This window comes from Kryptolebias marmoratus, linkage group LG24 (genome assembly GCF_001649575.2).
Source record: "Kryptolebias marmoratus isolate JLee-2015 linkage group LG24, ASM164957v2, whole genome shotgun sequence".
NCBI lineage: Eukaryota > Metazoa > Chordata > Actinopteri > Cyprinodontiformes > Rivulidae > Kryptolebias > Kryptolebias marmoratus.
In genome coordinates, this window is record NC_051453.1 from 15,847,715 (window position 1) to 15,860,501 (window position 12,787).

The 12,787-nt window shown below is 43.8% G+C and overlaps 1 protein-coding gene across 3 annotated transcripts; it reads left to right on the top strand.

The window, feature by feature from the left end:
- Positions 1–179: 179 nt before the first annotated feature.
- Positions 180–12,269, top strand: uap1 (UDP-N-acetylglucosamine pyrophosphorylase 1). 3 transcript variants are annotated; one of them, XM_017407455.2, is made up of 11 exons: positions 180–310; positions 972–1,281; positions 2,369–2,573; positions 3,092–3,267; positions 3,360–3,532; positions 7,800–7,993; positions 8,086–8,226; positions 10,260–10,448; positions 10,704–10,745; positions 11,514–11,580; positions 11,666–12,269. In XM_017407455.2, exons 2-11 carry the CDS (start codon positions 999–1,001, stop codon positions 11,756–11,758), a joined length of 1,563 nt encoding a protein of 520 aa, XP_017262944.1. In that variant the 5' UTR covers positions 180–310; positions 972–998; the 3' UTR covers positions 11,759–12,269. The 3 variants fall into 3 exon arrangements, with proteins under 3 accessions (XP_017262944.1, XP_017262946.1, XP_017262945.1); XM_017407456.3 differs by having other exon boundaries at positions 181–310; positions 975–1,281; XM_017407457.2 differs by lacking the exon at positions 10,704–10,745.
- Positions 12,270–12,787: the final 518 nt, after the last annotated feature.

Consider the following 12,787-nt stretch of genomic DNA (forward strand, 5'->3'; position numbering starts at 1 on the left):
AGATAGATAGATAGATAGATAGATAGATAGATAGATAGATAGATAGATAGATAGATAGATAGACAACTTTATGATTTATTTAATAAAAAAACGTTCACTGTCTGGAAAAAGCCGTTCAACCCTTATAACCAGGAGGGTGAAATTTACGAGGTGTCCTTAAAGGCAGCACGCCGACGCCGTTGCCACGTCAAATATGACGCAGCAGGAGGCGTGGCCCGGTGGGAGAAGCCGTAACTGAAGCGTTGTGAGCGAATGTAGGAACAGATATTGACATTCGTGGTCGCGCCGTAAAGACGGAGGCTTGTGTAAGGTGAGAGTTGAATATTTAATTCATCCGGTCTGTAATGTTTCCGCCGCCGCCTCGGGTTCCTCCGGAGTTGGTGAGTTAGCGGCTAAGGCTCGGTTCAGGGGTCGCCGTGTGTGTCGGACACTCTCCTGTCGCTTCCTATGAGGACAGCCGCTGAAATGAAAACATTAATAAATGAAAATGAGTTCATTGATACGAACAGCAGAGCTTTATGGTCGTGGTTAGATCTTATTTCACGCTGCTTGTGAAATGGAGCTTTGAGAAAAACCTTAAAACTTGATGTTCTGATGGACAGGTCCTGTAAGAAACTCAAGGTTTAAAGTTTTATGGTTAAAAATAGCTCATATTGTCATTATTCTTGATATTGACTTGAAGCATATGAATCAGCATGTGATAGTGTAACTTGAGCCCTCAGCATCACCTTAAACCACTGTAATAATGTGTGGATCTCGTCTAACAAGATGCTTTTTGTGGGTGTGGGGTTATTAGACAAGAGCTATGAGCTTAGCTTTTAATACTTTTAATACTTTAATACTTTTAATTCAGGATGATCTGTCAGCAGTTTAGTGGCACCTAGGATCTAAGAAATACCACTCTGTCGAGGGTAGGGTCTGCTTTTTAAATTGTAAGTTTGCTTATAAGTTAACAGTTGTTGTTATTTCAGCAGAGTCTGCCACAAACTCAGCTGATCATGGACCCAAACACCAGCGGACTGACACAGAGGCTGGCCGAGGCGGGCCAGTCTCACCTCCTGCAGTTCTGGGACGACCTGGGCCCCGAAGAACGACGGGACTTGCTGAGCGAGCTGCTGGAGATGGACTTTCAGGAGATCAACGGGTTCTTCAGGAAGGCCACCGAGACGTCCGGCAGCAGCAAACACGAGAAGATGGACGCCCGTATGGAGCCGGTGCCCCGGGAGGTGCTCGGGAGCGTGACGAGGGACAGGGAGAGCCTGAAAGCCTGGGAGGTCACAGGTGAGCTGAGTCAGATGTCCCACACTCAGTTCCTGCCTGTACTGTAGCTCCGAGCCTTTATTGCTCCAGAGAACAGTCAGGTATAAGGAAGCAGGAAGATCTCTTTAAATTAGTATATGGTTTTATTGCAGTCTGGAGGAGCCTCGTATCGAGGTCTTGACGTGACTACGTTTTCAGATCTAAGGAGGAAGAGTTACTGGTATCAGACTGGGATGATTGGAAGGATTAGAGCATCACATGGTAGATCAGATGCAGCGAGGTTAACATGGGTCAGTGGGTCCTCCCATCTTTTTTTATTGTTCGTACGTTCAGAGAACTGACTTCCAGAAGTACGCACGTTCAAAAAGCAGCTTTTTCCTTCTAAATGTATACAGAAAGTCCTCATCAACCAGCATAAAAAAATGGAGTTGCATAAACTCACAACTGAGTTCTGGTCTTTTTTTCCCCTGCATTTGAAATCAGAGCGAGTTGTTTGTGGTTCTTTTGGCTTTGCGCAATCGCCCCCTTGGAACTGTGGAAATCTGACCATCCAGTGAGTCATTTGGATTTAGTTTTTCCCCTGACGACAAAAGAACACATCTGGGCTTGATTTGTGTGGCTGACGTAGTTTTGCCTCTCGTTGATGAAGTCATCAACACGAGTCAGGACCGTGTGTGTGTGAGTTTGTTCAGGAGTGTGTAAAGCTGTCGAAGTTGAGCTGCCCCACCCAGCAGTGTTTAAAAAACTTGTTGTTTGGCAACTGTAGGTAGAAACATTGTTGCATATCGTGTCACGTAGTCTGAAGTTATTAAAAGATAAACTGGAAGCAAAGACCCAATAAAACGTAGCAAAGTCTTAGGTGCTGAGGTCAGGTGTCATATCTTAAAGTTCATTAGGGACAGCCGTAAAATGTTGGTTGATGGGACAATAAAGGACATTTGCATTGTTTTATTACATTTATTATTATTAATCAAAGTTGCCCTCACAAAGACAACAAGAGTGCATTAAAGGCATCCAAATATGTAAATGTTATTCACTTCTGAATCCACTATAGGACACTTATGTTCCACGTAGGACTCAAACACTTTCTGTGCTGCCGCCCCTCCAGGTCTGGACTGCATTTCTCAGAATAAAGTGGCAGTCTTACTTCTGGCGGGGGGCCAGGGAACCAGGCTGGGGGTGCCTTACCCCAAAGGCATGTACGACGTCGGGCTGCCGTCCCACAAAACCCTCTTTCAGATCCAGGCGGAGCGCATTTTGAAGCTGCAGCAGCTGGCCGGACAGAAGAATAAAGTCAAGTGCTGTATTCCCTGGTGAGATACCTGCTTAAAGATGACAGAATCTGTGCATGTGGCCGAGTCCAGGGTCCGATTGGAGACAACCCAGCAAAGCTAGCAAACACAGCCTGTCTCCTTTGAAAAACAGAGACTCAAACTTGTTATGTCTGCCTATGTGGGTCAGGTCACTGTGGGCATCAAAAGAAACTCAATCGAGAAGGAAAAGGATTAGCTCCCTGGAGAGCAAATCTGTTTAAGTCTGAAAAAAAAAGAAAAGATGGAGAAAATGAGACGGTAGAGGAGAGAAGGTTATGCTAGATCTAATTCTCTTAATTGATTCGGTCTAGTTTGAGGTCTGAAATGTTTCCTTCACCTTATTGCACAAAATTAGTGGTTTTATTTCACGCTTTTATGGCCAAGCAGCTCTTCAGATTCATTGTGTGAATGCTGACTCAGCGTTCACGCTGTTGGTTTCCTGTTCTTTTAGGTTTTAATGTTTTCAGCATGCAATTTAAAGAGAAAAGTGTCCTAAGTCTGTTCTGTGTTGCCTTCAGGTACATCATGACCAGCGGCAGGACGATGGAATCCACCAAGGAGTTCTTCTCACAGCAGAACTACTTTGGTTTGGAGAAGAACAACGTGGTCTTCTTCCAGCAGGGCATGCTGCCAGCGATGGACTACGACGGCAAGATCATCCTAGAGGGCAAAGGGAAGCTCTCCATGGCTCCTGGTAGGCCCGCAGCAGTCCTAATGACTTCAGGAGCCCCGCTCGGTTTACAGGATTAGTTTGTTTCGAACACACGTGTGTGTTTTGTGTTCCAGACGGTAACGGGGGTCTTTACAGATCTCTCGGGAACCAGGGCATCCTGGAGGACATGGAGCGGAGGGGAATCCAGCTCATTCATGTTTACTGTGTTGACAACATCCTGGTGAAAGTGGCTGATCCAACCTTTATCGGGTTCTGTGTGCAGAAGGGAGCGGACTGCGGTGCCAAGGTAGGTCAAACATCCCGACTCTTCCCTTTCTTCTTCTTTCTGCTTCTGGCTTTTTAAACATTAATTTAATCAGTAAAACTGACACACGAGAGACTGAAGTGCCGCCCATTAACGAACACTAAAAATAACTTAAAGCGCTTTATGGGGCCTACCCTCAGTATGTTGTAGAGCAGTCTTCATGTGTAAAAGGTTTGCAGAGTGACAAAGTCCTGACAATAAAGGGCTTCAATTTCCCACAAATGTACAACTAATGGACTACCTGATACACCTGGTGTCAAGTTTAGGATTTTCTTACTTGCAGCACAGTAAAAAGGATTAGAAGAGCTGATTTGCAGACCTATAACAAAAAAGGGCATTTTTTGATTAAAACACAAAAAACAAACTGGTGATCACCAGGAGAACTTTAGACTTTTGTTCTGTGGAAACGGTTACGAACAACTAATATCTAACCTGCTGTAGATGGCTCTTTGAGCAACCTGAGTTTGGAGAAATAGTTTAAATGGGTCCAGACTGACATGCTAACGGCCAGTCTGAGCAGCGCAGAGGCCAAAGTGGCCTAAATCATATTATATTCCTGACTTTTTGGCAGGAATATAATAGCGGTAACAGAGGTTGCATTACCTTCAAAGTGGATTGCTGCCTTAAAACAACATTTTACAGCTGTTCATGAAAACCACCGTTACACTGCTGTCAGTTTCACACTCCATGATTATTTGAACAGAAATATTATGATAATCCTGTGGGGAGTGGCCCCCCGTGCTGCACCAGAAGTGCTACTCCTCGCTTCTGCTGCTCTTTGCTCCCATAATTAATCATTGAATTTTATCTAAACCGCCATGACATTTTCAAGATTATGGATTGCGTTTTAGGGCCACGGTGATCGACTTTGGTCTCGGCTGCGTTCAGACCAGCTGTCCTGTCAGACTTATTTTTCTCCAGACTTGGCTGTCGACAACAGGTGGGATGTGATAAGTTCTGTAGCTCGCGGGCGCTGTATTAGTCGAGGAGTAATGCTGTCTGGAGTGGGCTTGTTTTCATGTTTATCTCCTTCATGGCATCACATTAGAAATCAAATTTACAAAGTCTGAAGCTGCAGTTATGGACTTATTTTCTTCTTGTCATAAAGTTTGTTACCGAGCACCCGAGTGCTCATAAAACCAGAGTGTCCCTTTTATCAGAGCAAAGGGTATCTGTACTATGGAAGGATGGATGCACCCAAAGATAATAAAAACATCAAATAAGGCCTGAGAAGATAAGTGGACTTGAACCCGACGAGAATAAATGCCATCAGTCAGTCTAGTCTTTCCAGGCGGTGTTAGGAATGACGTTCATATTCCTGGTGAGTGTCACGTGTCTGAAGGTGTGGTGAGTTTTGTGTCACGTCAGTCAGGACCCGGAAAGCTGCGCCTCCTGCGGCTCGCCACACCGAGGCGCCGATGGCCCGTTTGTTTTCCGCGGAAGTCCTCCTCTCCGGGAATAAACTCATTACAGCCTTTCAGGAATTTGCGCTTTGAGTTGAACCGAGAATCCTGCTCCGTTTTCCGTCACGCTCTCAGATGACACGATTGCGACGTGAAGGTTTTCCATTTATCTGTATGTTTGTGCAGATTAGACTTTAGTGTTTTTGAAGTTTTTTTTTTTTCTTTTAGGGTTGAAACCTTTTTATAAGCAGTAAAAGTGCACTCAAAGTAAATAACTGTTCACAACAATTATCTTCTTTACTTTTTTCACACTTATTATGCTTGAATTGCAAAATGTGAAGGAATATCTAACAAGTATACATTTGGTTTACTCCTCAGATAAGAAACTAGTTCAAATTTTTTGTTTTTATGGAGGATGATGCATGATATTTAAAAAAAAAAAGGGGGGGAGTGGATCTATTTTTATATTTGTAGTTCTTGAGCTTGATTGGAAATAATATTCTTATGCTCCTAATTAAAAACAGTAAAAGCCTCCTTTATGACAGAAATCAGCTCAGTGGATGTCTGGTGTTGGATTTAAGAAACGTGTGAAGAAGTGGAGCAAGGCGTCGATGACAAAACAAAATGTTCCGTTTGCAAATTTCCACTTTATTTTGTTTTAAATGTCAGCCATCAGGTTTTCCTTGAGATCAGTGGTCATAAGACACCAGCTCTGCTGTGTTAAAGAGACCCCACCCTTTTCACACATCTGACGGTTAGTAGATAATCATACTTCACCATGAGGGTGACGGAAACTAACACAGCGTCTCTGAGTACTCTCTAAAACAGAGAAGGCGGTCAGGGTATTAAGTTTAAAAGAAGAAGTTGGAATATTTATGGAAACCTGACTTTTGCTTTCTCTGGTTTGTAAGATTTTATTTGTTTTCCTGAACAGAGTTATAGAGTTTAATTATTCAGATAAACAGATGCTTTGGTCTTTGGACACATATCTTTAGGAGGGGATGGGAACCTTGATTAAATCTTGATTAAAGTGAAAGACACATGGAAATCCCCTTTGTTGACCATCCATTCATTTTCTTTACCTGCTTCTCCATTCCAGGTCGCGGGGAGCTGGTCTCTGTCTCCAGCAGTCACTGTTCGAGAGGCAGGGGACACCCTGGACAGGTCGCAAGTCCATCACAGGGACACATGCAGACAAAAGAGACAAGCAACTATTCACGCTCTCACTCACACCTAGGGACAATTTTAGAGTCATCAATGAACCTAACATTCATGTTTTTGGTCTGTGGGAGGAAACCTGGAGTACCCGGAGTAAACCCACGTGTGAACGGGGAGAACATGTAAACTCCACTCAGAAAGAACCCAGGTCAAGAAGCGGTCCTGCAACCTTCTTGCTGGCACTAATCCTTACTTCTAGATACAACTGTTTCTTGTCGATGCTTTGGTGGCACAGTGGTGCAGTGGTTAGAGCCGTCGCCTCACTGCAAGAAGCTAACAGGTTCACGTCTTTTCTTTTACAGACCAGAAATGTGCATGCAAGATTAATTGGCAACTCTAAAATTGTCCCTAGGAGCGGGTGAGACTGTGAATGGTTGAGTGTCTCGTTTGTACGTGTCCCTGTGATGGACTTGCGACCTGTCCAGGGTGTCCCCCGCCGCTCGTACGGTGACTGCTGGAGATGGACACCAGCTGCACGAAAAAGCGGCTAAAGAAAATGGATGTGTAGCCACGTAATGTGGGCGGATGTTGATGTTTTGAGCTGTTATAATAACAAATCAACTAATCAGAGCAGCATGAAAACACTGGAAGTAACTTATTGCTTATTATTATTATTTACCTGAAGTTACCTTAAAGTCTTCTTTTTTTTTTCCCTGCTAAGCTCCAAACAAACTGGGAACTAGAGAGACACAAAATAAAAATAAATACTGTCATCATCTCAATGTGTACAGGGTCAGTATTGCAAAAGATTGAATTAAATCACAGACCCAAACTGCATGTCAGCAATATATGTGGGAATCAGATGTCCCCCACGGCACTAAGATTAGATGACAGTGTTTGAGAAACCAAAGCGCACAGTGTTGTGAGCGTGATGAGGAAAATGTGGGTTCATTGCAACTCGTATCACAATATTCAACCGTAATGTTGCAATTGCATGTTTTCCTAACATTGTGCAGTCATGCAGGCAGAAAGCTAAACTTGTCCCCTTGAGGATGGATGCTTTTTTTTTTTTTTTTTCGTTTACTGGTGACTTCACGAACACTGGCGGGACGCAAACAGCAGATATCCCGCTTGGGTAATAGCAAGTGATTGATGCGGTTAATAACGATGAAAGCCACATCAAAGCTCTCAGTAAAATTTATTTATTTCCGAGCGGCATCCCTATGAAATGATGCTTTGGCTCACACAGCGCAGAGTGGGCCGCCTGGTTGAACGTCAAGAAGTGTGGTGGAGCTGAGATGGAAGGATCTGATCAAGCCAGAGTCCCACCCTTCGCATCGTAAAATTACTAAGAGCCACCAGCGTTTTATGTGGCTTCACCTCCCCCCCTCTTCACCAAACCCCTTCATCAGGACTCCACTCTGTCATTAGGAACCAGCGGAGGAGGGGATGGAGAGGTTTCTTCTTCTCATTTAGTGCAGGCAGAATGTGCACTGAAAAAAAAAAGAAAGTGGAAAACAATGATTTCATACGGCACGATTTCAACTGACCGTACTGTATCTGTAGGTCTTTGCTGTATGAATGAGTTGATGTGTCTAAAAGCGACTGCAGTGCCGATCCTGCAAAGAAAATGTGGTTTGTAGCAGTTAGGAGGTTTGGTTATGTGTTGGGTTTTTTTTTGTTTCCAGGTGGTGGAGAAAACCAATCCGACAGAGGCGGTGGGTGTGGTCTGTAAGGTGGACAGGCGTTATCAGGTGGTGGAGTACAGCGAGATCACCCTGGCGACTGCCGAGAAGCGCAGCGCCGACGGCCGCCTGATGTTCAACGCAGGAAACGTGGCTAATCACTTCTTCAGCTTCTCCTTCCTCAGAGACGTAGTGCAGTAAGACACGAAGCCCTCCTTGATGGGTTTCCATTTTTTAATGCCCCCCGCCGCACGAATTGACGATCCGTGTTCTCTGTTTTACGCGTCAGGAAACACGAGCCACAGCTGCAGCACCACGTAGCCCAGAAGAAGATCCCGCATGTGGACACTCTGGGTCGGCTGGTCAAACCGGAGAAACCAAATGGGATTAAAATGGAAAAGTTCGTCTTCGACATCTTCCAGTTTGCTCAGTGAGTTACAGTTCTCCAGGAAAGGCGCAGAATGCTTTGACTGATGTTTGTTTGCATCAAACTAAAGAGACGAACCTATGCTTTGAGAGATGGTTGGGTTGCATTTGGTCCTTTGGCTCAGGGTTGGACTGGTCCTTGAGCTTTTTTTGACATTCGAGAACCAACCTTCTTTTCCAGCCTCAGCTGGGCCCTTTTCTCCGAGGTCCGGTCCAGCAGGCCACGGCTGCCAAACTCCCAAGGAGGATGGAGCTTTACGAGCTGTTCTCTCATTCCACCTCCTCCAGCGTAACATGACATCAGCTCTGAGACTAAGATCTGCTAATAGAAATGTACATTTAATTAAAGGATTCCTGCAGTGATTAACTGATTGGAAGGGGGAACCTCTGCAGACATCCTTTGAGGTTCACAGGCTGCATTAAGTAAAAAAATAAATGAGTAGTAAGTTTTGTTGTCGCTCAGAAGATGGATTAGTTGTGCCTGGAGCTGCAGACTGACAGCTTTAGCAGAATCCAGATGGGCCGACATTCTTTGCTGCCAGTTTTACAAAAATGTCAGCTGTGTTCGGTTTGGTCCAGACCCTCATATTAGAGAGTGCAGCTATGCGCCATTTTTGTTTCTTTTCCTGTATGTTTTACATTTCTTCAAACATCCGTAGATCTGTGTAGGTAAACATCGGATGCTTGGTTATTTATCCAAAGCTGCTGAAGGATTTATTGGTTAAAGAGGTAAAAGTTGCAGAGGTTTTACAGGGGGGGGGGGGAGTCGGAGATGTTGCAGGTCCACAGGTTCATTTATTCTTGTTTGTTTGTTTCGTGGATCTTAGCTCTTGTTGCTAAGATTAACAAAGTAGAGTTAGGTTAGTGGCACAACTTTACACACCCTACAGTGTGTGCTGCCATACCACCACATACCTAAACCATTTCAAAGTGGTGTACACGGGTCAGTGTAGCGAGGAGCATTTGACCTCTGCACAAGGGAACTAAACGCCGTCTTTGCAGATGCGTGTCACAACACACAACTTCAGGTCAAGACTTAGTTGTGCGCCTACAGCTTAATGATAAGGGAAACTGTTTAGAGGGCAGTAATGTTCATGTTTTGAACAGAGAAGATAGATGGTTTGAAGGAGCGGGACGAAGAAAGTTGCAGAAGTCGGAGGAGGTGTGAGGTTTCATCTGTCCAGAACCCACAGTGCAGTTTTGAATCCAATCTCCAGTCAGTTTCCCTCCAGTTCATGCACGAGACAAAAGTATTTCCTGTGTGGATCAGGCTAACAAGGACCCTATTGACCCTCAGGAGGGAGGGGAGGAGAGGAAGAATGATTTGCCTGGGAGATTAGCTCACAGTTTTCGAAGCTCAGAGCTTCACATTCAGTTGGATGAGAAGTGAAACATCTTCAAAGAACAAGTAAAGAAATTATTAAAAAAAATAATTAAATGAATAAAAAAACTAAGGCTCTCCATGTCCTGGATGACTGAGAATCTACACCAACTTGAATAAAATTAGAGTTAAATAGTCATCACTTTCACCAATGGATCTCCAGGATGAATAAAAAATGTACGCCTCCAAAGAAACTCTGTTTGTTGCTTTCAGAAAATACTTGATTGCGTCATTAATAAACTGTCCACAAACACAGCAGCTCGTCTTATATTTGCTACATAAAAACATAAACGTGCTGTAACTCGGTTCTTGGCTTCTCTCCACTGGATTCCTGTCTGCTTCCAAATGTATTTTTGTTAATTTATTTGGTAAGATTTCACAAAATGTCCCAGCTCCATTTTTTTTAAACTGGTCTCCTCGGCTTCCACAAATCAGATTAGTCTGATTTTCTCCAGTGTTTGAGGTGTAGACTGAATCATGAATGTGATGAGGCTTTTACACATGCTGCTCATTTGCCTCTTTGGATTAAAATCGACATTGACACAAATGCCCCTAAACAAGGGCCACAAACGCACAAAAGCCCTCGGCATCTTAATGTTTCTGCTTTAAATGCTCCCAGTGTATGGCGGTGATGTGATGCTGTGTGCCTCCAACAGGACATTTGTCGTGTTCGAGGTCCTGCGGGAGGACGAGTTCTCCCCGCTGAAGAACGCAGACACTCAGGACGGGAAGGACACGCCCACCACGGCCAGACACGCCCTGACGTCCCTGCATCACCGCTGGGTGCTCAACGCCGGGGGCCACTTCATCGACGAGAATGGCAGTCGCATGCCCGCCATACCCAGGTGATCCCGTTGTGTCGCGTCACTTTCACCACGAACACGAACGCACAAAAAAAAAACCACGGGTCGCGGGTGGTAAAGCCCCACACTTTTCACTCTGTTTTTTTTTTATTTTTTTTTTTTAGGAAAAAAGAAAAAAAGTGTTTGTCACTTGCACTGGCTTTGTTGTCGTGTTGTGTTTTGGACGTCGTGTTTCTTTTAGCTTCCCTCTCTCACTCTCTCACACTTGCACCTGTGTGTCCCGAACAATGTTTCCAGAGACGGAGCAGCAGGGAGTGTCACAGATGATGGCAACAGAAAGTAATTATCCTCCTGCTGTACTGAGTGCATGGTGACGGGATTCTGGCCTCTTTTTTTTTTTTTAAAAAAAACCTTCTTCCTCAGACATTTTAACACTGTATTACAGTATTTCTGATCCTTGACTTCTTTCATTTCCTCTGGAAAAAGAGACAAAAACCAACCCTTTTCCCCCCCTGATCAGATGACAGGACATTTATTCTTTATGATGCATGTGTCCACTCAGGATGTGCACATGTATGTGGCATGCTGGATAAATGCAAACCAGTCGTACTTTCTACAAACCTCCTGATTTTTGTTAAGTACTCTGCTTTCTGTTCAAATCTACCTGCTTGTGAAGACAGAGCGATCGGAGCATGTGCTTTTCTAATGTTTGGGAATGTTAAACGGGATTGCTTCCTTCTCCGCCCTTCAGCTCAACATCTGAAGGATCTGTGATTGTCGTCTGTCATAGTGATCTAGAAAGGTGGCCCGATGAGGGATGGCAGTGTTGTGTGAAGTTCTCCAGCTTGTTCAAAGCACTGGGAGGAGACGCAGACACATTACCAACCATTCATCGGTTTTCTTCTAGAGGATGGTCAGAGGGCTGATCACTGGTTGTGATGGATCTCTGATGATTGGCCTTTTATCTCTAATCACAAGGCTCAGTAAAAGAACAGCTGTTTCAAGGATTTACTGCTGCTTCCCTCCGCTACTTTCCTTCTGCCTTCTTCATGAGACAGTCCCTCAATTTCCCGGCTCTTCTTTTTAAATCTGTCTTTTCTAACGCAGCCTGAAGGATGGAACGGACCTGCCAATCAAATGTGAGATCTCCCCGCTGGTGTCCTACGGAGGAGAGGTAAGGTTCCGGGAGAGTCGAGCAGAAACTTCACGTGTTGTTCTGCCGAGCTGTTGACGACCCCGACGATCTTCTTCCTTTCAAGGGTCTGGAGGAGTTGGTAAAGGGACGCGAGTTTCACCCAGCCCTGATGATCGACGAGCACGGAGTCCACGAGCTGGTGAAGAACGGCGTTTAGGCACTCGGACAGACGGAGATGAAGAACAACAACCCAAAGACGGATTTACTTTTGTTTTTTTTTTGCGGAGAGAAAGTGTGACGCCATTGCTGTGCAATAAACAAATCTCAGACGTTCACGTCCAAAATGAACGAGCCTAATGAAGTTTACCCCTCGGCACCAAGAGTTCTTTAGTTCGTATGTTTCTTGTTTGTTTTGAAGAGCACTTGAACACATTGTGAGACGATGTGTGAAATCATTACGGTGCAGTCTACAAGTGCATCTATTTATTTTGTTTATGACTCTTATTTTTATATTTCCCGATGACAGATGCTTTTCTCTACCCGTCGATTTTCATACAATGGTTGACTGAGACGAAGTGAAATTTATTTTTTTTGGGCTCTGGGGGGTATTTATAATGTCCGCTTCTTTTTAATCACTGAAGTTGTTTTTCTGCTGGAAGAAATACCGTAATTTCTGTTAACTTTATTAAATAATTCTCCTATTTCTGAGGGGGAAAAAATCCACTGAATATTTGTGTCTTCATCCATTATTTTAGTCTTTTTACCTATTTATACAACAGTTTTTATTTCTTTGTAATAGCTGAGGGTAAATCTACTACTGGCAAAGATTTTTAAAGTTATTTTGATTTCTGTAATTCTTCCCAAGTTTGCCTCGGATTACAGAAGGGTTTTACCTTCAACACTTGGAAAAACAACAATCAGTACAACGTTCAGCAGTTCTTTATATTTTGCTTCCAAGTAATCAGTTCCTCCTAATGTCTCCAAAAATAATTTAGGGAAATAGTTCTCTGCATATTTTCAAGATTTAATTTATTTGATCAGTTTGGCTTATTTTCGAATAAGAATGGATTTGTTTTCGTTGAACCACATTAACACTGATTTATGAACTAATCAAGATTAAGAACAGTCTCCCAGTGTTGTCTGCGTGCCGTCTTAGCTTTCTCTTTAGTTACATCTAAATAAAAGCAAATATAACAGAAGAATAAATCTTGACCTGTATTTTACTCTGTGAAACATGAAAAGTGAG

Bases quoted from the DNA above. Each gene is read 5' to 3' on its own strand.
- uap1 (XM_017407455.2), top strand. From the start codon at position 999: ATGGACCCAAACACCAGCGGACTGACACAGAGGCTGGCCGAGGCGGGC. The intron at 1,282-2,368 runs GTGAGCTGAGTC...CCGCCCCTCCAG, and splicing joins GAAAGCCTGGGAGGTCACAG to GTCTGGACTGCATTTCTCAG. The intron at 10,449-10,703 runs GTGATCCCGTTG...CAATGTTTCCAG, and splicing joins CGCATGCCCGCCATACCCAG to AGACGGAGCAGCAGGGAGTG.